General features: G+C 38.4%; 1 protein-coding gene across 2 annotated transcripts; it reads left to right on the top strand.

The window, feature by feature from the left end:
• On the top strand, positions 2,049–26,351 carry SNX6 (sorting nexin 6). 2 transcript variants are annotated; one of them, XM_021402291.1, is made up of 14 exons: positions 2,049–2,375; positions 2,545–2,592; positions 8,176–8,280; positions 9,072–9,182; positions 10,734–10,855; positions 12,815–12,938; positions 14,251–14,346; positions 15,183–15,288; positions 17,066–17,141; positions 18,391–18,430; positions 19,491–19,577; positions 20,406–20,565; positions 21,289–21,374; positions 24,510–26,351. In XM_021402291.1, the coding sequence occupies exons 1-14, from the start codon at positions 2,370–2,372 to the stop codon at positions 24,561–24,563; spliced, it is 1,221 nt and encodes a 406-aa protein (XP_021257966.1). In that variant the 5' UTR covers positions 2,049–2,369; the 3' UTR covers positions 24,564–26,351. The 2 variants fall into 2 exon arrangements, with proteins under 2 accessions (XP_021257966.1, XP_021257965.1); XM_021402290.1 differs by having other exon boundaries at positions 2,542–2,592.

Here is a 26,392-nt window from a genome sequence, read left to right as displayed (position 1 = left end):
TGGAAATTCCCCAGGTGGGGTGAGCTGTCAGAGGAAACTTAATGAGATCCTACAGCCTCAGTGAAGGAGTATTGAACTAAGCCTTGACAGCAGAGCACTGAGAAGAGGTAGCGTTCTGTAGCCTACTAGCCCAGTAACTAGGATGTCCACACGGCAGATGGAGACTTGCATTCAGCTCTCAGCTCCAGTTCTGCTAAAGGGTCCAACCTCACTCATTTTTAACACAATGCACACTGACCTTTTCAGACTGCACTCACACCTGTCCAGAGAGCCACAGATCTCTGTACACATAGCAACTCCTGTCCTGCCATTAGGATGCCACAGATCAGGCAGAGGAAAAGGAGACTGTGGCCCAAAGAGTGAGCAGCAAGCATTGTGGTGTCAGCAAGGAGCATGGGGCACAAAGTAGAGCAAAACAGGGAGTGGGGATCAGGGCTGCACAAAAGACTGGTATCACTGATAAGGCTTCTGCTTAGCAGTTTTAGTGTCATTTTGTACAGAATACCTTCAGAGCCACACTAGTCCTGCTGTTTTGGGATATGGCATTTATTAGCCTCTATGCCATCTGAAAAACGTCTGAATTGCTTCCAGAGCTACACTGCCAAGGCACATACCCTGTTTTTCGGGTTTTTTTTTTTTTTTTTTTGTAGATGCTGATAAGATGGTCATCCTGCTGGACTCATGCCAGTCAGCTGGACTCCTCAGCAAACTGAATAAAGCGTATGTCTTTTTTATTACTTGTAAAGCCTTTTCACAGCTCTTTGACTGGGGTACTTTGGTCATGTAAAAATATATTAACAATTTTAAAAAAATAAGGCCATTCTGTCACTGCTCCAAGTTTTTCCAGAAGATTAGATCATTGATAGGTGGAGTGGTGGCACGGCACTGAGCGCAGGTTGTGCACAGAACAGGATGTTGTGTGCAGGTAAACCTGCATAGATCAGCTTCCTGCATAACTTTGGCTTTACCCCTTCAGCATGACCAGACTGTATTTAAACAGAGATCACATACTGTTTCTCAGTTTCCTGTAGAATGTTTTTAATTCTCTCAACCAGAGTTGTAAGTAGGTACTTTGGGTAGCATTGCACATGCCTGTATCAATGCAGAAATTGACTGAGCACATTAAAACTGTTTGAAGAAGCCTGAATGACATCCAAAAAGCATCATAAAAGCATGATGAAAGCATGGTAAAAGGCCTTTTTCCAAAGCCACACTAAGCAAAATTTCCCACAGACAATTTCCTTTTTCCAAATTCCTGGCACATTTTTAAGCACCATGGAACTCAGAAAGCTTTCTCTTCATTTATCCCACAGCTGCATGAATAGGATTTCTGCAGGTGTAGTTTCCTGATCGGATCAGGACCGCCTGACCCCGTGGTGCTGCTGGAGGTGATGGTCCCGTCCCGTTAGTGCTCATGCAGGCGTGGACTTGGCTGCACTGCGGAGTCAGCTAGGGTGGAAACCAGCCACTTGCTGCCGGGTTAATTTGCTGCTGGATCAATTCCCTCATCTGCCCGCATGCCCAGGGGTTGCTAATGTCCATACTTGCCACCATCTCTCAGCAACCGCACGGGCTTGGATCAGTTTATGCCGATCGTAAAGCCCCACCCCGGGGCTGTTTCTTTGCTGTTCTGGCTGATTCACCCACAAAGGCAGCCCGGCCCCGGAGCCCTGCCCTCCACAGCCTTGTTCCCTGCGCTGTTCGATGCTGGTGCTTTCCGCTGTTCCGCAGTCATTCAACAAAGGGGCATTTAGCGGCTGCGTTTCTTCATCTGAATGAAAGGCGGATATCAGCCGTGTAACTGCCCGTATACCAAAAGGGGATAACGAACCACTTTATTTCTAGCACGGCATACTCGCACCGTCATTTTCACGTGCGCTCCCAGAGAGGCACAATGCTGCGGCAGCCCGTCTCGTGGAAATTTCGGTTGTGAATGAAGGTCAGGGACGAGGCAGACAGCGCTGCCAGCGTCCAGAGGTTTTGCTCCCTCGCTCTCTGCGTGTCCTTTTGAATTCTGCACGCGTGAACAAAGCCACGCTGCCATCGGCAAACCGAGCGCAGAAAGCAGCGCGTGGAAGGGAGCTCGGGAGGCAACGCGTCAGCCAGAGAGGGGAAAGGCCACGGGACGGCGAGAAGCCGCAAACGCCCAGCCCGCGGACGCCCATAGCCGCCGCAGGCCGAGCGCCCGCACCTCGACACCACCCGCACGGCAGCGGAAAAGGGGCCGGGCCGGCGGGGCGCGAGCCGTCCGCACCCACCGCTCCCTCGCGAGAGGCTCCAATCCCCGCCCCCGCGCGCAGCCCCGCCCCGCCGCTGGGCTGCGGGCGGCCTGGCGGGGAGGGCCGGCGGCGGGAGCGCGGCGAGCAGCCATGATGGTGGGTGTCCGGGCGGCCGGGGCGGGGGTAGGGGCTGGGCGGGCGCGGTCGGCCGGTCGCTAACCTGTGCGCTTTGTCTCTCCCCCACCCTGCCTCCCTCCCTTCCGCCCGCCCGCCTGCGGCCCGCGCCTGTCCTCGGCCCGCGCCGCCTCCTCTTGGCGCCCAGCAGGAAGGCTCTGACGACGGCCCAGATTTCCTCTCGGAGGAGGATCGAGGTGTGAGTATCGGGGGGTGGCGCTGGGGGCCGGGGACGGGGTTGGCCTCCGCGCCGCGGGGGTCGAGGCCTGGGGCTGGGGCTGTGCGGGGCCCTGGGATGCTGGCGCGGCCCCGGGGGTGGCCGCTCCCGGGTGGGTTTCGCTGTGCGGGTGCTTTGCTGTGATTTGTCCTTGTCCTTGTCCCGGCCCCCGCGTTTCGAGGGGCAGCTGCTGGGGGCTGTTGTTGGAGAGCCGGGGTCGGTCCGTGCGTGCCGCCGGGGCCGCGCTCGCCGTGCTTCCCCGCCCCCGCGCGGAGCCGGGCAGCGGCCCTGGGGAGTGTGCGGCCCCGCGTGGGGAACCGCCGCAGCCACCCTCTGCTCTCCTTAGGCCCCAGGGGTTTCCACGGATAACAATGGGACGTTTGCATTGCAGGCTGGCATTGCCTTATAAACTCCTTATTGAAAAGAAGTTCTATTGTTGGGAGCGGATGCCATGGTGATGTTCCTTACCGAGAAAACGCTTCTCCAACCTGCTCTTCTGGCCTCTGTTTGTCTTCTCTTTATATCTGCTGCATTCATCTTTAACTTCCCTGTCTCAGTTAAGCAACAAATAGGCTAATCCGGTGTGGTTCAGTCAGGCTGACCTATCAGGTATCTTGTGAAGGTCTGGGTGAGATAGGAGAGCAGGACGGGAAGGCAGGGGTTGGCTTGGTTGCTGCTAGTTAGTACAGGAACTGTGTACACTATATTACTAAAGACATCAAATCTGAACAACTCTGCATTGACGTACACTTGTATCATGCACGTCATACTCAAGCATCAAGTATAATTTCAGTACCTTGTGATTTTTGACTGTAAGTGTGTGGTAGGAATGAAGTTTATTCTGTATGTCCTTATATATAGGCAGATAGTGTTATGGCAAGGGTAATGCTTTAAACTAAAAAAGGGGAGATTTGGGTTAGATGTTAGGAGGAAATTTCTCACTCAGAGGGCGGTGAGGCATTGGCACTGCTACCTGGAGAAGCTGTGGGTGCCCCATCCCTGGAAGCGTTCAAGGCCAGGTTGGATGGGGCCCTGGGCAGCCTGATCTTGTGGGAGGCAGCCCTGCCCATGGCAGAGGTTGGGTCTGGGTGGACTTTGAGATCCCTTCCAACCCAAGCCTTTCTGGGATTCTGTGCTTCAGTTGTTCTTCAGCCCTAGTTTGGAGGATGTTTGAATAATGGACTTGCATTCCACGTGTGTTTTCCTTGGTATTTAGGAATAGGCACTGAAGTGCATGATTAGGTTGTCTTTTTTTTTTTTTTCTATCTGAGAATGTAGATAGAACGTGTAAAACTTTCTTGATTGTGTTTTAATTTTCCCTTTGAGGCCCCAAGTAGTCAGAGTTCACAACATAATTTTAAAGCCATTAGAAATCTCTTAGCAGTCTTGTTTGTGCTGTTGGACAACTTACATCATCTCAGTTGGCCAAGCTCAGTCCTCTTTTTCTTTTTTTTTTTTTCCCTTCCCCTCACTTCCTCTAGCATCCAACGCTGAGGAATTAAGCAGTGTCCTCCGTTCTCCAGTTTGCTTAGGTTTCTTATTTTCAGTCACTTCTTTTTTTTTCCTTCACACTGCTCTGTAAATCCGTGGGGTTAAAACATAAGCTGTTATCTGCGTTATTCTGATTGTGATGCAGAAAACCTAATCAGAAGCAACACTAGCAGAGTCTGTTCATGAATGGGTTTGTTGTGCTCTTATCTTCAAAACCCAAACATTTTTCTTAGCAGTAGTAAAAATAAACAGCTTTTCATCGAGCATTTCCCTAGTTCTGATTTGTTGCCTTCCTCTGTTTGTGATTAAAAAATGGTTGGTTGAATCTTTATTTGAAAGTGTGAATTACAATTTCTGGTTAGAGTAATTAGCTTTTAGTTTTGGAAGTGAGTATTCTTTCCTCTCTAGAATTGGGAAATTGTTTTAACAGCTGTACTTTAACTCTTCAGTATGGTCAGCTACAGTTGTGTTAAGTTTAATGTGATGGGATGAAAGGAAAGCAGGAATTTAGGCTGATGCCACATAAAACAAATTCACTTAAAAATTGCGTTTTACCATATGGAGACTTTTCCGGGTGATTGTAAAATAGAGTACTGAGAATCATCTTTGAGGAAGTAGCAGTGGGTGGTCTGTAGAAGGAACTGCTTATAAATAGTTTTCATAAAATGAACTTGCAGGAACTGCTTTTCTAAATCTCACTTAGATACTGTTGCGTCCGCTTAGAGTAAGTCAATTCCTGGTTGTGTTTTGTTGTGTGATCTCTCTAATGTAAACAGTAAGGGTTTTAAAAGGTGGTACAGTATTGCTCTACTGGTACTGTTTTGTGTATTTCATATCTATATATACTTCAGCTGACTTGGCTAATGCTCTTGTGTACTCATTTAGGGGAAGTGTGCTATCCCTTAGAACAGGTCTGTTAGAAACTTGATGCTGCGGTGCGACTTGGAGTTCCTCTGTTGTAAAGTATTGTTTATTTCTCTTTGAGGATTTATCTGCCCGTAAAGAATCCGCTGAAGAAAGGATCCTTTCTCTCTAACCTAAGCTCTCTAGCTTAGGGTGTTGTAGTTAATTACTGTAGTTAAAGGATGACATTGCCTAGGAATGTAAGGTTTGGTTGTTTCCCTTGTTTCTACCGGCTTCTTTTAATTATCATGTGAAGTCTAATTGTCCTTAAACGAGTACTTAGATGACAAATCCTCTACAATTGCTTTGCATTCTCTTTTAGTACTGTAACATCGTTTATCCCTGTGTTTGACTTCTGGCGTTTTCTAGACTTTGAATAGAAAAGGGACTTCGCTGGTATGGCACAGGAAACTGCAAAGCAGCTAAATTAAGTTAGCTTGTGTTTTGCAAGACATTCAGCATCAGTGTAGAGCGTCGTATTTAAGCATAAAATGATTGTGCTGTGCTGTATGTATTGGATTGAGGGGGAGGGAGGAGAGAGGAGGTGGAGGGACTTGTCCCACCCATATTTCTTTCCAGAATTTAAAGTAGTTTCTTTTGAGTCCAAATCAAACTTCGGAGAGTTTTGTAGCATTTTGTTTTTGTTTTCTACTCAGTTCATGACTCAGAAGCTCTCCGTTGGTGGCAGCTTTCTTTTGAAGTAGTGATGAAGAGATTGCTTAAATTTGTTGTGTGATGATGTTGTGATTTTAATTCCTAGTAATACAATATGAACCGTTGTGTCGTATGAATAAATTTAGAGTCTTTCAACTTTGTGATTGTCTTTGACACCTTTCATTGAATGCTTCATTACCATTGCAGATAAAAACGTTCCCTGTTGGCAGTCAGGCTGCATAGCATAATTTAACATGTGATTAAGCTCTTCAGGATCGTTACATACTTAACTCAGGATACATCAAACATTAGTCCCTTACAGTTGTATGCTGTGAGTGGAGTTGTCATGGTTAAGATTATTCTTCCTTTTCTCAGCGCAGATAAGAATTTCATTTTGAAAGTTGTAAATAGTGGAAATGGTTCCATAGGATGTGCTGCACTAGACGCTGCGTAACCACTAGTGACAAATATAAAGAGCTGTTTTACTGAATCTGAGAATTTGGTATTGTACCACTTCTTTAGAAAGGAAAACAAAATGTTTTAGTAGAAGTTGTTGTGACCTGTGAAGGAATAAAAAAAAAGAAAAAACAACATTGGATAATCCAGATTATTTTCTGAGATTATTCTCCTGTGCTTGTTCTCTGGGGCTGGAGAAGAACAAGCACTGCATCAAAAATGTAACTGCTAAAAACTTTTTTACAAGCTGGAAAATTTTGGTGTCGTGGCATAAGGCAGAGTTTAGTATGTCAGATTATATTTTTCTTTCCTAAATTAGATGTTAAGGAGCTTAGAACACACAGTGGGAGCTGGGAGATTCTGCTTCATAGATGTGATCTGCAGTGGGTCACTGCATGCTAATGTCACATCTTTGTGTGAGGCAGTGACCTCTAAACTTGGAGAAAACAAAACAAAAATCCCTTTGTCACGTGTGGGAATGTGTCACCATGTAATGACTTCCAGCTTTGCTGTGAGGAAAAAGATTGTGCTGGTGAACCAGCCTTGCAAGGTACTCCAGGCTGTATGGTTCAGCTTAGTTTAATACAGTCATTGTAGACTCAAGCAGTCTGGTTGCTTCTGCGTAAGGAGCAGGGTTGCTGGTGTGCTCAGGGCGAAGAGTGGGAGCTGGGCACTGAAATGTACAGAAGGCCAAAGGTAACTGGTAGGAAACAAGATGTGGTGGTTGATGCTTCTGTCCTGATGCTGTTCCAGTGTGTTGCAGAGTTCCCTTCAAAATTTGCTTGTTTGTAGCCTTTGTGCTGTACGATGCTGATAATAATGCATTTTTGTGCTTGGATACAGACTTCAAAATGAATTCCTGAGAAATCTTGCAGGAAAAAGTCTGCAGCTTTGTATGGAAAAGGTCTTTTATACTGAAGAATGTGATATTTCTAGAAATAAATGCATCGTCTAAGGAAACCGTTTCAGTAAGAAGTAAACATCAACAAGCATGACGCTGAAATAATTTCTGGCAGAAATTGTAGAAGGTTTCAGATCTGGACTTAGTAGTTGTAAAAAAAAATATTCAGAATGTTGGTTGATCATGATTATGAAATTGTTGTGGGACAGATTGCTCTAGAACAACAGTGCAAGTAAAGTGAGGTTAGTTTCACTGTGTAGTGGTGAAGCCTTTGGTCTAGTTACTGCCAGACATTGCCTCTTCTGATTGCTGATAGTTTTCTTCTTTTGCTGTATTTGATTGTTGCACTGTCTTTTTGTTGTGACTTGAAGTATTTTATGGGAGTTCAGATTTTATGTCCTGTGGAAAAAATAAAATTAAAAAATCAGGAATTCCTAGCACTATTGCCGTTTCTCATGCTATTTTTCAAGAGATGAGTATCTTATTTTTTCAGAAAAAAAGTATGGCCAGAAGGAGTTAGCTCTGTGAAGTTCAGGGGATTTGTTGTTGGTTTTTTTTGTTGTTTGTTTTTTGTTTAGCATTTTCAGTCTATCGTGGGGCATCTTAAACAAAAGAATAGTGTAAGGCAGTGTGAGCAAACCAGCTCCTTAATAGCTCTTCCTTCTTTGAAATACAGGGCCTCTTTTCTCCTCGAAGGAACCTTTATGACTGTTAGTTACTTTTTAATTACCTTTACCTGATGTTGGTTGTCAGTTGAGCACGCGTAAGAGGAATGATAGGGGTGGAGTAGAGAAACGAAGACAAAAGCCTACTGGAATTGCTGCTGTCTGTATGTGTACTTTGTCTTGACCATCTCAGTTACTTCTGTGTATTTGTTAACTTGCTAGTGAACATGGTACACTAACAGGGAATGCGAGAAAGGAAATCTGTATGATCGTGTGTGCAATAAGGAATATGACAGCTGTGGGGCTTTTTTTCCTCTGTTGGAAATGATCATTTAATGTTGCATTTTTAAATAATTTTTTTCAGCCTTTTAAAGGTTTTCATCACTTTAGATGGGGGCTCTTCTCAAGGGAAGTATAAGGGAAATGCAATTAACATATATTTGTATGTTTAGCTTATATATATTTAAGCTAAATAGATTTCTTTTCTTTGTTTAGCTTAGAGCAATAAATGTCGATCTTCAGACTGATGCTGCTCTGCAAGTGGATATCTCAGATGCACTCAGTGAGAGGGACAAAGTGAAGTTCACTGTCCATACAAAGGTAAAAGCCTGGGTTTGTACATTGAACGTTTTCTTAATTATAAAAAAGAAAGTTTGCTTAAAGTGTTTTTATGAAGAGAGTGTAATATATTCCAAAGGAGATGAGAGACCATGTAGCAGCAGTGCTCAAGGAAACGATGACAAAAAATTGAAGTTAAAAAAAAAAGTGTAGAATAAAGTAACATTTTTATTTTTTTTGCACTGATGTGCTATCAAATGATTCCTATGCCTATTAATCAGCCTGTTTGTGGGCAGAATCTTTGAGACACCTCAGTATTTTTCAAAGTAGTTTTTTCACTTAGGCTAGCCATGGTTTCAGATTCTAAAAATACATAATGGAATTGTATTCAAGAGTCATTTTTAGTTACAGCTTGTATTGACTTCTTTTTGTAAATTTGTTGGTTTACTGAGTGCGGAATCTTAGAATAGTTGAGGTTGAAAAAAATCTCTTGAGGTTGTTTAGTCCTTCTCCTCTCCCCAGTTCCACCATCAGATGAGAGTGAAGCAGAGCAGGTTGCTCAAGGTTTGTCCAGTTGAGTTTTGAATATCTTCATGGGTGAAGACTGCACGGTTTCTTTGTGCAAACCATTCCAATTGACTGATGGACTCATTGAGATGGGAGTAATTATTGCTGTATGAACTTTTGGTAAAATACTTGTCTGGATGCTGGAATTACTATTATTTTTTTTTACAGGGGTATACTTTGATGTTCTTTCAAGATTCTTTTCATGTAGTAGTGAAAAACTGTTTTTTGTTGTTGTTTCATAGCTCTTTGTCCTTTTTGCTTTCCAGAGTTCCTTACCAAATTTCAAACAAAATGAATTTTCTGTTGTTCGGCAACATGAAGAGTTTATTTGGCTTCATGATTCCTTTGTTGAGAATGAGGACTATGCTGGCTATATTGTAAGTTTGACAATTCTTTTGTTTTGTATGTGCTATTTTCTGTGGACATGAGAAGTATGGCTGCTTTTAAATCGGATGGAAACAGCCGGTGTTGTTCCTTCTAAAATGAGATCAGATGCTTTACTGCTTCATTTTATGCAATTACACAAAATTAATGTTTGAAGCAAGCTTGGAGGAAAATCACTATAGCTGTCATACTTATTGTCTTTTAATACTGAGGAGTGAGTAGCTTAATCTGTATCCAAGCATATTTTTACTCCACGGTATTGAAGTTTAGAAGACTGTATAACTTGGTGATACCGTTTTTGTAAGCTAATGTTTAACTTAGTTGAGAGCTGCATGTTGCTTTTGATTTATCTGGAATGGCGGAGTGCAGTAAGTGCGCACTAGTCATAAGGCTTTTTCAGTTTCCATTTTGAAGATCAGAATCGTTTTACCATAAAAACAATTTTAAAAAAAAAAAACCTGCACCAAAAACCATCTAGAAATACAGAGAACATTAATATGTAAGTTAACAACTTAATGTTTTGTCGTTTATTTCATGCATCTGAGGAAGAGATTCCCTCATAATAATCACCTTATGATGGGATGCCTATTAAGAGTGGATGCTGCTGTTCATACTTTAATTACAGATAGGAACACTTACTGTCTTGGTGTGAAAGTGAGGTATTTGCTTTGTGTTTGGGTGAGAGGGTCTACTGATTCACTAGGGAAGTGTATACTTCTAATTGACTCATGGCTACAGTTACGATAATGTGTGATGTATCATACCGTCCTTGAGCTAGTCTTTTTTAGTAAGAAGAGCTATTGGGAGTGACTGGGCTTTGATTTCTGGTAACTAGTTTTCAAAAGCTGTCTGAGTAAATTCTGGATTTTACTTCTTCTGTAGTGCAGTCATGCAATGGACGGATATCAGTGAACTTAAATTTGAGCACATTTTATCTTTATTTGTTCTGTTTCTCTTTATTCATAACAGTTCACGATCAGTCTGTCTGCGATGTTTTCTCTTTCAGTACTATTGTGATAATAACCTAGGGACTTGTTTGTTATGTGTTATTTCAACAGATATATCTTTAATGTCAGCAGTGCTGCAAGAAAGAACTAGTTCCTGCAAACAATACAGAATGTGGGATTTTTTGATTTAATAATTTTGAGAGTTATAAATGGTGTGAAACTAATTGTAAATTCTTTCTTTCAACAAGGGACAGTCCATACCAAATAAGCTAAACCAAAACTAATTATAAAATAACAATTTTGAGTTTTAATTCCTTGCATTGGGAAAGCTTGGTATTGCTTGAATTCTGTTGTAATTAAACTACTGAAGCTATTTAGTTAGCTCTTGAGTGATCTTCAAGAACTTTTGGTGAAAACTGGCACACTAATTCCAAATATCTCACGCATTCATGAGAGAATTTATCCGTAAATGCATTAATGAATGGCAAAGGAGAGAGCCATATATTGAAAAGCTGCAGGCAAACTTCTGTTCCTTTACTGAATAGATATTGTTTGACTGAGAAGTTGAACAAATTAAAAACAATTATTTGTTTCTAGATTCCACCAGCGCCACCCAGGCCTGACTTTGATGCCTCAAGGGAGAAATTGCAGAAGCTTGGGGAAGGAGAAGGATCAATGACTAAAGAAGAGTTCACCAAGATGAAACAAGAACTGGAGGCGTATGTAGACTTGATTACTACCTTTTTTTTTCCCCTTCAAATTTTAGTGCTGTTTGCTGTCCCATGTTTCTGATTTCACTGCAGTGGTTCTCTGTGAGATAAAAGCTTGAGAATCAAGTTGCTACGTAACCAAGGTTGTCTTAGTGATCATGATCAGAGCCATTAGGAAAATCGTAGAAATCATTGCTTAGGAATTATGACTATTTCATGGATAGTCTTCTGAAACAGGAAGAAAGTCAGCTTGTTCTTGAAAATTCTTTTATAAGGAAAAGAAAAGCAACCACCTAGTTAGATCCTTTTCTTCACAGAACGCTTGCAAAGGGAGGAGGTAGCCCATGTCTTTTTATTTCTGCTGTTCCCCATTTTATAAACATAACAAGTAAGTTTTATGCATATAGTGATTGAACTAGAGATTTTTGCATGTGGTTGGTATTGTAAACATAGATGCCAACCTGCTGTTCCTTAGGAAATACAGTGATTACTAGAAAATCTTTTTTTCTTGATTTTTTTTTTTTTGCACAAGGAGAATATAATTCCTGAAAACAGTATCTTCACATACTATGAATTTAGTATGCATTGAAACATTTGAACTAAGTCTTCTTGTTCGATGTTGAGTAACACAGTAAAGTTTCTCCTGGCTCCTTCCACTTTCCTTGTCATGCACTCACTTCTTTGATCTTTTTTCCTGTCATTGATTTCAGTTTTCAAGTGTATATTTACACTGCTTCTGTTAGAGGCTCTGAATTGGCAAGAGAAGTACATAGAACTCTAAGAATTGATGTTTTCTCTCCAAACGCCAGCAGCTGTGAGCAAATATCTTACAACTCTGTGTTAGTGTTGCGTACAACATAATTTATAGCAGAGTAGATATACACTTCATAAACAGAGAACTGGAAATTAGTAAAACACTACATTTTAAGGAATCTGGTTTTCCAGCGGCCCTGATCATGATTCTCTTGTGGTCTGGTTAGGGGTTGGATAACACAGAAAACTTTGGGTTTCTTCTACTGCCACCTCCATCCTCTGCATCCTCCTTTTTTGTCTTCACTGAATGACTACTACTCTCACTGAGATCAAACACCTCCCAACACTGGCCGTGCTGGTTTGCTGGTATGTAAATCTTAACCTCCTCGCACATAGTGGAAGCAAAAGTGTTATCATTTCACTGTTTGACCTCAGAGTGGGGGAAAGAGCCCCTTTCTTGTTTGTAGAGAAGTTACATCATACTGATTGAATTTGCAGAGCAAAAAGAACTATAGAAAACTTGTACTGATAAGAGTGCCATCCTCTTAATTAAATCACAAAGGAATATTTCCTTTAAAGTTCAGTTGGTTGATCTGAGCAACTATACAACTGTAATGTTTAAATGTGATTGTTTTGGTTGTACTTACAAAGGCAGCACTTAATTTCACTTTTAGAACCACTATGAAGCAAGACATCCATGTAAGCTTCAGCCTAAAAAGGCTAAGTACTTTATCATGGAATAAGAGGCTGCTATATAAAGAACTAACCAAATGATATGGATGTTTAAGTGAGGAAGGAGGGTGCAAATAGGCAAGGGGATGGAGATGGGGAGGAAGGAAATTGCGCGTCTGCTACCTACTAACTAGTATCTCAATTTCTTGACTTTTGTGAAGGCAGTGAAAGGACACAATTGAAATTACACTTACAGCAAACCCATCTGTGTTAGTTAGTCTTAAAAATTAGATTGTACTTGAGTCTTCTTTAAAAGTCTATCGGTAATATGTTAGAGCTTCAAATTTCCCTCTTGTATTAACTTTATACTATTTGTTTTTATATGTGTGTATATATGTATTAAAATATCAGAATGGTAACCTCTACTATGTCAGCTTAAATTTTGTGTCCTTACTGAGGATCTCTTAAAGCTTCTCAGTGGGCTTATCTCAAACTTCATTGCTTCAAGTTAAATTCTTAGTCTGTCTTGTTTCTTGTTTTCAGGGAATATTTGGCAATATTCAAGAAGACAGTTGCAATGCATGAAGTATTCTTGTGTCGTGTGGCAGCACATCCTATTTTGAGAAAGGATTTAAATTTCCATGTCTTCTTGGAATATAATCAGGATGTGAGTATTGAAAACTAAATTGCTGGCAAGAGAAATCAAGATGTACTTTTGTGGTAGTGTGGAAAATTGATTAAGAAAGCATTACTTCGTGGGGCAAGTTGCGTCAGTTCCTTCATACTGGACATATTTGTGTTTTAAGTTACAGATTCATTTAGGTCTGTAGGAGTTCATTCTGCTGCTGCCAGGGGAACCAAATACTCTAGCGTCAGAATCAAAAATATTAATGGAAATCTAATATGTTCGGGATTAAAAAAGATCAGCTTTTGGTGGTGAATTCACATGGTGTTACAATTGCCTATTCCTTGACTGAAACTCGGAGTGGGGTGTGGAGTTGGTGTAACAAAAAACAGAACATAATTTTTTTAGGATTTAGAACAATGATTTAAATTCTGTTGCTTACAAAACCAGAGGATTTCTCCTGAAGTGCTATGATAAAGAAAGCTCCTCCTCCCCCTCTTTTTTTTTTTTTTTAAATCATGGAGGTGAAACTTTATTTATTTTTTTTCTGAATGCTTAGCTTCTGTGGCTATCCACATGTTATATACTGAGTTGCTATCTGATCTTGAGTTGATTGAAAGGAATCTGTCTGGATTCATAGTAACTGTTTGGTGTTAGAGTTGGTGGTTGCTCATTCTGCCAATGTATTTTAGTTGCTTTTCTTTAAATTGCAAAAATCAGCATTGAATGTTGAAGTAGAAATCATGACAAATACTGGTTTGACTGAGTACGTACTTACCTTCAAAGTATGTTACAGAGAATCCTCTTGTTGCTTGACTTAGAAATGTCAGCTTTTTAAGGATCTCAATTTTCTTAAACTGGACAAACTTAGATGGACAGAAGTGTGAGCAGGCTGAAACCAACATTATCTTCAGTGCAGTGAGGGATAAATGCTTCTGTAGGTTCTCAAAGTGAAAGACCTGTCATTCTACACTTAGGAGAGCAAAACCTGGTAATAAAAGTTTAACTTGAGTTATACTATGCATGATAAATCCTCTGTTATTGATAACTGACATGTATATGTGATTAATTTGATATCGTCTATATCTGCTAGAATATTGCTGAATTTTATTTTATTTAATGTAAGAATATTGTAGGTATAAAGGACAGTAGTAAATAAGAGTAGTCTGTTATTCTGGGTGCATGGTGCTCTGTTTCCATTGATGCAGATATTGGGTAAGTAGAGAGCAGGAAAACTGGTTTAGAAGCAGCAAGTTCTGGTATGTCATTCTGTATTGAAAAGGGAAAATAAAAAAACAAATTTCTGTTGCCTCCAGTAAATGAAATAACTTGATATATCAATTTGTTTTTTCAGTTGAGTGTTCGTGGGAAAAATAAGAAGGAGAAACTGGAAGACTTCTTTAAAAACATGGTTAAATCTGCAGATGGTGTCATTGTTTCAGGAGTAAAGGTAGTTGCTACTTAATGTATCAAGATTAAAAATGTATTAAGATTGTCTTTCTCTTTAAACTTTTCCTAAAGTTGAAAGAATGGTTTTATAACTAAAATTCTGCAGAAGCTGGTTCTTGGTCTTCTTTCTGGTATTAATTTCCCGTTTGCAAGCAAATTAATGGAGCTGAAGTTCCTAGTCATAGAAACTTGAATTTCAAATTTGCTGGACAGAGGATATAACCATGGATTAATTATGGCATGGAAAAAAAAAATACAAAGTTCCAGTAACCAGCAGTGGTTACTCAAAAAGCATGTTGTTAGAAGACTGTGTTGTAGTCCATCAGATGTTATTGACTACCTGTGCTACTTTAGAGTTTTAGTTTAAGCCACATGTATTGAATGGTAATACAATAACAATTTTAAATTTACCTACGCTTATGAACTTGAAAGAAGTCTGTCATAAGGGTCAGTGCTGTAAGTTTGCATTGTCTGTATTGTGACCATAGCATTTGCACAACTGAGTATTTTACTACACCATCCTACCTTTTTCTGGGTTAGTGTCTTTGATTAAGTACTTGACATTTATCCTGTATTCCTATCAACAAAGCGATAGGTAGTAGTGAACTGATTTCCTTCGCTTCAGTTTTAGTTACTTAGACCTTTGAAATGCTTGTTAAAATTTGTAATACAACATAAGTAAGGAGGAAAACAGTTTACATAAATGATGTTTTAGATAAAAGATTTCATTTCATGTCACAGCAACAGCAATATATGCAAATTTTCTCTGTCTAATTTGCACTATACAGAATGAGTGAAATCTGAGGGTTTTTTTTAATTGTCTTTCTTTTCTTTCAGGATGTGGATGATTTCTTTGAACATGAAAGGACATTCCTTGTAGAATACCACAACCGAGTCAAAGATGCCTCTGCCAAATCTGACAAAATGACAAGATCACATAAAAGTGAGTTCTTTTTTTTTCAGAAGGAGAGCAGTACTAGAATGTACAGGAATGATTTGTAAGGAACAATTTTTTTTTTTAACTTTTTTACAAGAAAAGGCCAATTTCTCAAAGTGTAGTCTTCTGGTAGTGAAAAACGAAGTTAATATTATTTTCAGTATTTAACTTTTGCTATTATAGACTGGATGGAGTGCGAACAGCATGTTTCAATGCTGAAGATATCTTCAGTCCCTTTGGAGAGAAACAAAACTTCATTTACTTTTTTTTTTTTTAAGACTAAGTCTTTACAATTTAAAATGGGTAATAGAGCATTACTTGTGATTTTACTCCTAATGAAGTTGCTCTCTGTTAGTTAAGCTCATGTTTGTCAGAGTGCAATTTCTTAGCACACTAGGTATTGCTTTGACTTACTGAGTAGCAAACTCCTGTTTGGGCTGTTAGTTATAGACTGGGAGGTCTGGTTTCCATTTTTCTGCATTCTAGAGTGGGGATTGGAATTTGTATTCAGTAGCTTGGTTCGCAAGACCCCTTTTGTTGCTGAGGTGAGATTCTCTGTTTAGTTGTTGATTCCTCTCCCAAAGCTGAATGCTAGCTAATGCCGTTTCTTGAAGCTCTAGATAATGTTCTCAATTGCATTATGCCTGTTTGAGAAAATAGGAAACCTTTGGTTTAGGGACATATAACTGTGGTTTGAGAAACTAGGAAAAGCTTGACTTCTGTTGCTCTTGATTTCAGTTTCTCAAACTCAAATCCTATGCAGTGTTTACTGGCAACTTTTATCAAACAGGAATGGAGCAAATGGCAGCTTTTGAAATTCTGACTAGAAGAGTACAGTTATAACCTGGGAAGCTTATTTTGGAAATGGGCAATCTGTAATTTATTGATAATATACTCATGATCTACAGAGAACTTCTGTTCTTACAGAGCTACTGACTTCCTAGTTCCAGCAGAAAATGTATTTGATGGTTAAGTGTGAGATGTAGTCAATGTTAATGATTACCTTATACCCTTCTTCACTGTAACCAGCTACACTAATGACCTAGGGTTGTATGGAGAAGTGAATTGGACAGATGGTGACCCACTCAATCTTTTGAACAAAAGTCAAAGCTTGATGAGAATTGCTTCTGAAGAAGCAAAAAAGAAGGATTCGGTTTTTGATTACCATGTAGCAATATCTCGCTAGTCAGATTAGGCAGCCTTCTTCACAAACTTTGATTCTAATTTTATTGTTTAAAATGCTTTAACTCTGGTGCCACTTCAAGTAGTAACCACTTGTTGATGCGTAAAGGTTTCCTGAAAATTAAACATATGTGAGAAAAGATGGTGTGCATATAGCACTGTATTTTGGTAGTTCAGAGTTTGTATTCAGTGTAAATACTCTAAAGCACTTGGAGTTTTCATTTTTCTTTAAATAGCTCTAGACTTCAGATTTAAATTTGAACTTCAGCCATTGAATCTATGAATTTTCTAAAAGATAAAACCAAACAATGTTGTACAATAAATTTACTCAGCAGGTGCTAGTTGTACTGAATATCCCTAGATAAATTACAGTCTTTGGTTTGGTGAGAGAGCCATGTTTGTTGCGTGAAGTTGTCCTTCATAATACATGACATGAATTAAATTTTATTTCTGTTTTTGTACTAAAGCATGCTCCTTGTAGGGAAAGAAAAAAAAAAAAAACAACCAAAAAAACCCAGAGCACTCTTCAAGAGATAAAGGAACTTGATTTCCAGAAAGCAGAGGAATTAAATAGTAAAACTAGTGCTTGCTTTTTTCCTAGATGTGGCGGATGACTATAATAGAATTGGTTCTTCATTATATGCATTAGGAACGCAGGACTCCACAGATATATGCAAGTAAGATTTTGTTAATAGCTTACGGGGGAATTTGCTAAGTAGCAGTCTTAATGGTGACCTGCTGAGTTTGGTAGCACTCTCGTGACAAGAACAGAATTTATTGCAGATGTATCCCATTAAGAGATTTTCTTCACTGGCATTTCTGTTCTGTAACATGAGACTGCTTTAATATTATTGCTTTAATCATTTCCTGGGAAAAATGCTATTGTTTTCTGCAGTTTGTAGACAGTGATACTGAGGGGAAAAGCCCTCATAGAATAGGCAAAGCCTCAACTCTCACTTTTTTAAGTGCTTCAGTGTGTGCAACAAGGGCGTATCGCAGGTCTGAGCGTACAGATTTTTTGGATGTTCCTGTAACAGCATCTTAATAAATAACCTTGCTGTTCTGGCAACTTGCTGTTCTGGCCTTCAGGAAAGTAAAGGAATAGAAATTCCAAAAGCTTTGAAAATAGCAGGAGGCTTCAGTGCATGGATATTTGTCTTTCAGTAATTTGCTTGAATGTGAATTGTTTGATGTATCTGAAAGTAAAAATTAACTAGCTGAAGATGTTAGTTAATGCTTGTGAACGTTTACTAGTGTTAGAATAGGTAAGTGTATATGAAAGATCACTTATTTTTTGTCAATTTACCTGATTTATGATTATATACTTCCAAATGTTGTGATAGCTTACAGATTAATGATTATAAACAATTACTTTGTATATAATACTGAGATTTGATGTAGTCTGTTGGATGAAATGACTATAATTCAGCCTGCTGTTCTACCAAACGTGTGTATCATCTCCTGTGATGAAGATGTGCCGTGCTTTTCAAGCTTTCTGAATTCCAAGTAGGGCATGCATCATGTTTACTGTTTAGAGAAAAGTCCATTCAAATTTGAACAAAGGACAGCTAGTCGCTGTGCAGGACTGTTAACCAGGATGGGTGGTATTTCAGGTTTAATTTATAGAAGCTAAAGAATCTCTGAGGATCTGTTCAATTATTCTTTAGTAAAGTCCATCCCTACATTACCTACTCTCTTACCTTTCTTACTCTTACCTACTCTCTTACCTTTTCTGAAGTTGTACAATTCCCAAATGTTTGAAATACTACAGTTTGAAACTCTTAATGTTCTTTGGATTCTGTAAATGACGATTATAAGCAGTGCATTTACAGTCTTCATTGCCATAAAAGACTGTATTTTGAATTATAAAAAGCTGGTTAGACTGTTCAAGTTAATATTGTAATACAAGCTCTTTCCTTCCTACAGATTCTTTCTGAAGGTATCAGAATTATTTGATAAAACAAGGGTATGTATCTTGAAACCTTTGCAGATATGTTCTTTGTATCTCTCTTTAAAGCACTGGGATATCTTGTGTCAATTAGGTATTAGCCCAGGGATGTTTTATGGATACTGCGATATTGAATATGTAAGCAATGTGCATTAGGGAATTAAAAAGCATAAACTTTCAGTCATCTGTAAAACGATTGATCTTTAAGAGTACTTGGTCCACTAAATTCCTGGCAGTCTTCCTGTCTTCTGCATAATAAGCTAGTAAAGCTGCTCTGCCTCTGAAATGCTTAGACTGCTTTTCATACTTGGCATTGGTTATCACAAAACTTCTTAAGGAAAAAAAGGAAATGTGATCCTTAATTAAAATAAAAAGTCATGTTGCTTGTTTCTGAAGCTAAGATCTGTTTCTACAGATGCATGTCGCAAATTAGGAAATTTTTTGAATGAAAAGTGTGTTCCTTTCCTAAACAGAAACAGTTGTATCCACATAAGTAGGTACTTTAAAGGAAATAGAAATTCTGAAATTACTTGCTTTGACCTCAAATGTTGCCTTTTAGAATTTTTTATTTAAAATTAAGATTTTAAAAATGCATTTACACACTCTAAATTCACAGAGATGTCTGTTTTAAATACAATAATTTGAAATGCAAATTATTTTACAGCGTAGTATTTTGAACCATTTAACGCGGTACAGTTACACAGCTACTCTGCTAAGGTGCCTTAAAAATTGTTTTCATTTGATCTTGAAAACTACACTTCTTGTGCAACTCTTTATACCAGATAAGTTTTTGTTTCTCTTCCGTATTTTTTTCTAGTGTATAATAAGAATAATGGGAATTTGAAAGAAAGCCTTTTTGCTTGAAATAGTAAGCCAGTTGTCACATTTTAGTAGAAGAGACTAATGCCATTTCTCACGATGCACATTTAAGTATTGTATCACAAATGCATGATCTTAACTTTTGAAGAAGACAATTTGTCTCGCACTGTTGCATAGTTCATATTGTATTTACATCATACAAATGTATGTCTGATATCTAGGCTTTTAAATCAATGTTTTTACTTACTGTTTTTTCCAGAAAATAGAGGCCCGGGTATCTGCTGATGAAGATCTTAAACTTTCTGATCTTCTGAAATACTACTTAAGGGAATCTCAAGCTGCTAAGGTAAACTTATGTTTTGTGTTTGGTGGACTGGGGGGGGAGAACTACACTGGTTTTTTTTTTTTTCTTAAATGGAGAGGTTGAAATAATACCACCTCCAACCTGCTATTTTTCCTTCAACTGTGCAAATTTTATCTCTATTTTATATAAGGAATAGCAGTGCAGTTGTTTGGGCTGTATGAACCACTTGTCAAGGCTAAAACGTGCAGTATAATTAAAAACAGTAGAAGAGCACTTGATAAATTTTTCAAGCTGTAGATTGCAAGCAGATTTGCTTTCTTTGTTTTAATATTGAAGGGAAATACTCCAGGTTCTCTGCGAGTGCTGATACAAAAACGTGGGCAGACTGGATAATCTGTACCTACAGAGACTCATTGTGACTTGATATAAGATGATTAAGTAGTAGAATATGGAATCATTTGACGGAAAGTGCCTGTATTTAGATCACAGCAGTAACTGTTGCACAAAACAAGAATACTGCTATTTCTTAAGCCCTGCTTGTATTTCTGATCCATAATCCAAACATAGTTTCTAATCTAAAAAGCTGTTAAATTTCCCATGATTGCCTTCTCTTAGACTTTTTGCAGTATCATCTAAGCCATCTGGTGCTAGCTTCTGTCAGACAGGATGCAGACCAAACAGTATTAAATTGCATGTCTGATCCAGAAAGGATGTTCCTGTGACTTGTAGGATGAAATACAGTGAATGAAAATAATTTAGTTGTAACAGATATACAGGAAGAAAGGTTAATTTTAATCTGATTTTTTTTATTACTCTGTATATGCTAAAGTGTTTGAGTGTATTAGTGTAAACTCTGTATGGCCTTTATAGGATCTCCTGTATAGAAGATCTAGGTCACTAGTGGATTATGAAAACGCTAATAAGGCATTGGATAAAGCAAGAGCGAAAAACAAAGATGTGCTGCAAGCTGAAACTACTCAGCAGATATGCTGTCAGAAATTTGAGAAAATATCTGAATCGGCAAAACAAGGTATTTGGGTAGTTTTTGATCCTATGTTACTACTTAAAAATTAATGGATTTTAAGATACTATTAATGAGAACAAGTTTTTCTCCTGTGTTTCCTAAGCAAAGCTGTTATCTTTTACGTAGTATTTATTTATTTTGGGCAGTTCTAATGGTATTTTCCTTTGGCTGTGATAACTTCATTAGTCAATAGTATCAATGTCATAGCTGCTTGGCAGAGCAAAGTCTAGGTGTGGATTATTTTTTACCCCTCTCTTATATGCATAGACAAGGATATGAAAGGACAGTTGCTAGCAGTAAAGGCAAGCCTGATTGTTTTGAGTGCTGTTTAAATTCCCCTTTTGGTTTTAAGTAGTCTGTTGCAACAATGATATTAAAAAAAGGAGAGGTTATTAAATGAGATTTTACTGAAGATGCAGAGTTACAGTAACTGTAAAGGAAAGCAGTATTATTTACGTGTTGGCCTCTTTCCTGGAACTGTACTCATTTTTAGGCTAAGATTGTTGTGGTTAAGTAGTCATCTGACTCATTTGGGACAGATTTGTACGAGGCTTAAACAATACACTCTTCTGTCCTTACCAGTTAAAGGAATTGTTTGACCCTGTAAATCTGGCTAATTATTCCTCTAGATGGGACATGCTTAACTGCTTTCTTCTTGAAGAAAAGTCAGTTAACAGTTGAGGGTACTAGCAATAATACTATTAATGAATCCAATCTTATTTTATATAGAACTGATAGACTTCAAGACAAGAAGAGTTGCAGCATTCAGAAAAAATTTAGTGGAACTAGCAGAACTGGAATTAAAGCATGCTAAGGTAATTATGGTCCTTTTTTGGCATTTATTTCAACTGGTTTTAAGCATTAAATGCTTGAATAACCAAAATGCCTGCGTTAGTTTTGTGTGATACATGCTCCTACATCTGGGGAGGGGAGTTTGATGGTAAGCATCCTCCAGAAAGGTAAACTTTCTACAACTTTCTTAAATAATAAGAAGAATATAGGCAAAGTATATCTGAGGGACAGCTGTGAATTGTCTTCGGAGAACTCATCCCCTTGAAGACAGTGTTGGCTGTGGTTTTATGTTTTGTGAACTCTGTAATATTTATTGCTTTAGCTTCAGTACCTGCCAGTTTCTAAAAACTCATCTCACCATTTTTTTTTTTTTGTGAGACAGAAACTGTTTTCTTGTGTTATCCAGATGCTGGGGACTTGATATGTAGGACAGACTTAAGCATGAGATCATACAAGACCTGTATGAAGTCAGAAACTAAAGTCAGCTCAGTTCTGCGTGTATACTTTTCGAATGGTTTTTTTGCCTTTAAACTAAATGCAAACAGAAAATTTTATTCTGCAGATGCATAGCATAAAGTGTAGGTATACTTTATTAGCAGATCAGACTTTTTAACAGTGGAGCAAGGGAATGTTGAATGAAGTTTTTTTAATGATTAGTATTTTAGGCCTGTTCTATGTTTCTTCATGATTTCAAGAACTGTCGCTTATGTATGACCTTATATGTGTTCAGGCATGTTGTGCAAAAGCTGTTTTTAAACCTACTCAGTATTTTACCATTTGATTTTGAGGCATTCTGTGTTGGGCTTCATGTTTGAGAAGGGAGGACTGATAGTCTGAAATTTGGTGAAACTTCTAAGGTTCATATACTTCATAAACTTAAAACATTTAGAGCCTTGGCTACACTTTGTGTTATGACAGGGATTTTAACTAAACCACCTCCGTGCAAAAACAAATATTTCCCCACAAATATTAATATATACTGTCTTGCCTTTATGGCAAGTTGCCTTACTGACAACAGATGTCTGTTTGGAATTGGCAGAAGAAGGAAGTTGGCAAAATCCAAAACTAAGGGATTTGGTTAAATGCTTTGTCAGAAGTTCTTTATTCCCTGCTTCTGTCACCACAGTGTAATTCCTAATGCTTGGGATTCTGAATTGTCAAGAAATACTCTTCTGAATCTGAAATTGGAGGACTTTTTTGAGCTATGCTGGTGTAAGTCAAGTATGTAAAATGTTGCACCTAGAAAAAGTAATGGTGCTCAGCCTCTGTTGTTCTTCATTTATTATAATTTAAATAAGGTGGTTGTTGTGAACTTTGTAAACTTAATGAAAACGAATGGTGTGCCTATTTTTAAAATGTCAGTAGGCTGTCAGACTGAGACTGGAAATGACTGAGAACCTTTTTGTGCTACATAATGGCCTGTGAACTGCAAATTATTTCTTGCTGCTGCTGAACTGTAAAGAGATGGGCAAAAGACTACTTGTCACACTTTTGCTGTAGGTAACAGACATGCAGTACAGAAGTACTTCAGGCTGAAAATGACTTTGTTACTAGCTAATAATCAACTGTTAGAGTAGTAGAGCCCTTAGATTTATGAATTCTCTCTGCTACAAAGATGGACCACCCGGTCCCCATATATCTCCTGTATATTGAGCTTGTTCATATTGCAGAATTCAGGCCAAGTGAGGCAGCTTGTGACTGTCCCCTGCTCTTATAGACACAAAAGAACAAAAAGCTACTGAATCCTTAACTGAAATATCTGTCTTCCGAATAAGTCTGAAAAGGGTTCAGTAGACCCAAGTAGGAGTCTTCTGTTTTAACGTAATTACTTAATCAATTGCTTAATCTGGATTTTAAAAACCTTATTAGAGGAGAGAGCTATGATTTCTGACCTTTTCAGGCAGAGAAACGAGTGCCCTTTTGCATAGCTACCACTGGTCACTTGATAGGCGTTCAAATGTGGAAAAAGTAAGAATTACAAATTATTCAGTAGTCGTGTGGTCAGTTTATCAAGGATGTGCAAATTACAGCTACTGATACTGTTTAATTACAGGCTTTCTTTGTTTGGAGTCACATTTACAGGTTGGGTTTTGGAGGATTTTTTTTTTTTTAAAGGAAGCAGTTTCTCCCATGTTTACAACTGGGCATTCAGAGTGTTTTGTCTTTAGCATTTTGCCTGAATCTGATAGGAATTACTCTTTACTGCTAATAATCTAATATTATTTCTTACAGAGAGGTTTCAGATTGGGGAACAAATCTAGTACAGCAATTTAAGAGTGAACAGATGGTGGTGTAAAGTGATCGGAGTATAAATGATTGCATAAAACAATGTGAATACTGATATATATATTTTTTTTTCTGAGAAGTGTCTCTTGGTTTACCTGTAGTTCACTTGTGCATATTTGGCAGTGGTAGCTTTTTAACTGCTAGTTCTGTAAATTCAATTAGAAATCTGAAAATCAACATGGTAGAGTCAGTTTTTAAATCATATTTTAAAGCATTCTGACTTACAAAATCTCTGTGTTTGGAAAGAAGGGCAGAACTTGCATGCAGAGATAAAGGTTAGTTAATGTTCTGATGATGCTTTCTGTAGCCTCAGCTTTGAAACTTTCTTGGGTAAATCATGCAGCTAAGCATATATTTTGTGGGGAGAACTCTTTTACACAATGCTCATCCTTGAAAAGAGCTACAAGCTGAAATGGCTGCTACAGGGAGAACATACCGAGTGCAAAGCACTGGTTAACACTTACTGATGAATTCAGCGTTCTTTGCATGTATGAATGCTTCTGTTTTGGGAATAATACTGCAGTGACAGAGTAATGGCAACAGTGTGTAAAGAATGAAAACTTTACAACTTTGAACTTCTTTGCTGAGACTGCTCTGCATAGAATAAGTTATATGGCCAAACTAGATCTTTTGTAAGAAACTTTGGAAAAAAAACATGGAAAGGGTAGTAGTGCTTATTTTTGAATTTCAAGTTTAGTTCTATGACACAGCATTCTTAAAGTCAACAAAAATCTTTTCCTCAAATGTCTTAACATATTCTTAATATGTATCTGGTTTCCCTTAATGATGAATGTTGTTGCTATTTTAAAATAAAACAATTTTTCTTACTATGAATGTAAGAGGAAATGTCATATTTTTCTGTATTTTTACAGGGTAACTTACAGCTGCTGCAGAGCTGCCTGGCAGTGTTAAATGGTGACACATAAGCTATGCTCCATCCTCCCGCTAACAAGGGCTGCCCTCCTGGATTTTGTTTTCATGACTTTAAATAGGCATTTACGGTTCCCTGGAGAAATCATTTGACAAAGTGCACATAAGTGAGCTCTTCCTTTCAAGAGTTAAAACAAAGACCTGAAAGTAGCTCAAGACTATACAAAGCAACAGCTTACTTGTTATTCATACATATTCATGTTTATTTAATCATTATATGCTTTCATTGTTCAGAAACCAAATGCTCTGTTTTTGTGAAACTAGCCAATATAATTATGTTCGTTACGAATACTACGATACAGCTGCCAATCAATTTACCTTTGTAAGTCATTTCTGAAGTTCACCATTTGAAGTACATTGTTCAAATGGCTTAACTATTACCATTAGATATTTGAATATTGTTACTATAATGCATTGTATACACTGTCTTAGTTTTTTCCATGTACTGATATCAAGAAACTTAATCTTTTTTTCAATTGTGAACATTTCTTAGAAGTTTTGAAGAACTTTGTGTAACCTTTATAACTATGATTTAAAAGGAAAAGCAAATACATTAGTATGTTTGCCTTAACTTGTAGACTAATCCAATTATTGTAAAATAAACCATGAAATCAGTGATTTTTCTAAAATTATGCAGACACTGTATCATCTATAAGCTTAATATTTTCTAGTAAATCAGATTAATTAGCTTTTTCTCTATTCATCCTGTAAAACCATTGAGTAAGTACCAGATTGGTTTGACACAAAGTACTCGCCTGGTAATTTTTCACTTGCATTCTCAGGTTTATCCATTTGCCTCTGTTCATCTATGACTTTCCTGTCCAGCATAGTGTTTTTTTTTAGCTTAGTTGGCTGACCTTGCATTTTCTTTGGCAGAAATGTTTTTTAAGGGAACTAGCTGGTTTCTTTCCAGAAGCGGGAAGTGAAGTGGCAGAAGGGTATTCAGTAGAAAAGGTAATACTGCCCCACTTCTATACAGATGAGAAGCTTTGCTTCAGAAAAAATAAGAAGTAAAGGCATACCCAATAAAAGAATGCCTGAACTGCATCTCCTTCTGCTGTAACTGGATTTAGAACTCTGGACACCTTATGTTGTTAGAATCCATGATCGCTCATTTGTTGAATGCTTTTTCTCTCCCTTGAACCATGAGTCCTTTCCAAGAGCTGCTGTTCTCTTGTATAATCTCAGAATGTCATAAAATTAAGCTTTACTCGATTAATCGTTCTTCACAGGGGGATTGCTGCTTTGTATGGGTTTGTATCCCTTCAGCAGAGCAGCAGAATTCCAGTGAATGGCATTTTTTGTCTGGAGATGCCGACCAATGTCAGTGGCTGCCTCTGTAATTACACTCTCCAGTACTGCTGCATGGAGGGCTAGGTTTATTTTCAAATAGGGTGAATTGCACAGTGTAGTAAACCACAGCGCTGCACATGGACTGTTTCTAAGGCGGAGAGGTTCCTCAGCTTCACGTGCTTTTTGCATTGAGTTGCATAGGCATAGCCTCAGATTTCTGGTTATCAGTGCCCAGTGGCTATTAGCAACTCACGTCGTGTATATACTATTTTCTATTAATGGCAACTACACTAATACTGTGCTGTTCATCTTCCAGATACAAGGGTATAATTCCTAAGGAACTCATCTATAAATAGACTATAAAGGACAAAGACTACAATGTATATACAGTTAACACAATTGTAAATATTTTAAGTAGGATTGTGGGAACAGTTTTTAGACTAGTCCTCGTTGTTCAGTGTTAGTAGCTCATTAAATTTTTTTCAAGCCTCTTGGTAGTGGGTGTGTCTCTTCAACCTTCAGCCTGACCCTA

The sequence above is a fragment of the Numida meleagris genome, chromosome 6 (genome assembly GCF_002078875.1).
Source record: "Numida meleagris isolate 19003 breed g44 Domestic line chromosome 6, NumMel1.0, whole genome shotgun sequence".
Classification (NCBI taxonomy): domain Eukaryota; kingdom Metazoa; phylum Chordata; class Aves; order Galliformes; family Numididae; genus Numida; species Numida meleagris.
Note: the sequence above shows the minus strand (reverse complement) of the source record. Positions and strands in the feature narration are given on the sequence as shown.

What these genes read in the sequence shown, in the direction of transcription:
- SNX6 (XM_021402290.1), top strand. An exon ending in ATGAAACAAGAACTGGAGGC is followed by an intron (nt 10,856 to 12,814) that starts GTATGTAGACTT and finishes TCTTGTTTTCAG; the next exon opens with GGAATATTTGGCAATATTCA. An exon ending in ATCTGAATCGGCAAAACAAG is followed by an intron (nt 20,566 to 21,288) that starts GTATTTGGGTAG and finishes TATTTTATATAG; the next exon opens with AACTGATAGACTTCAAGACA.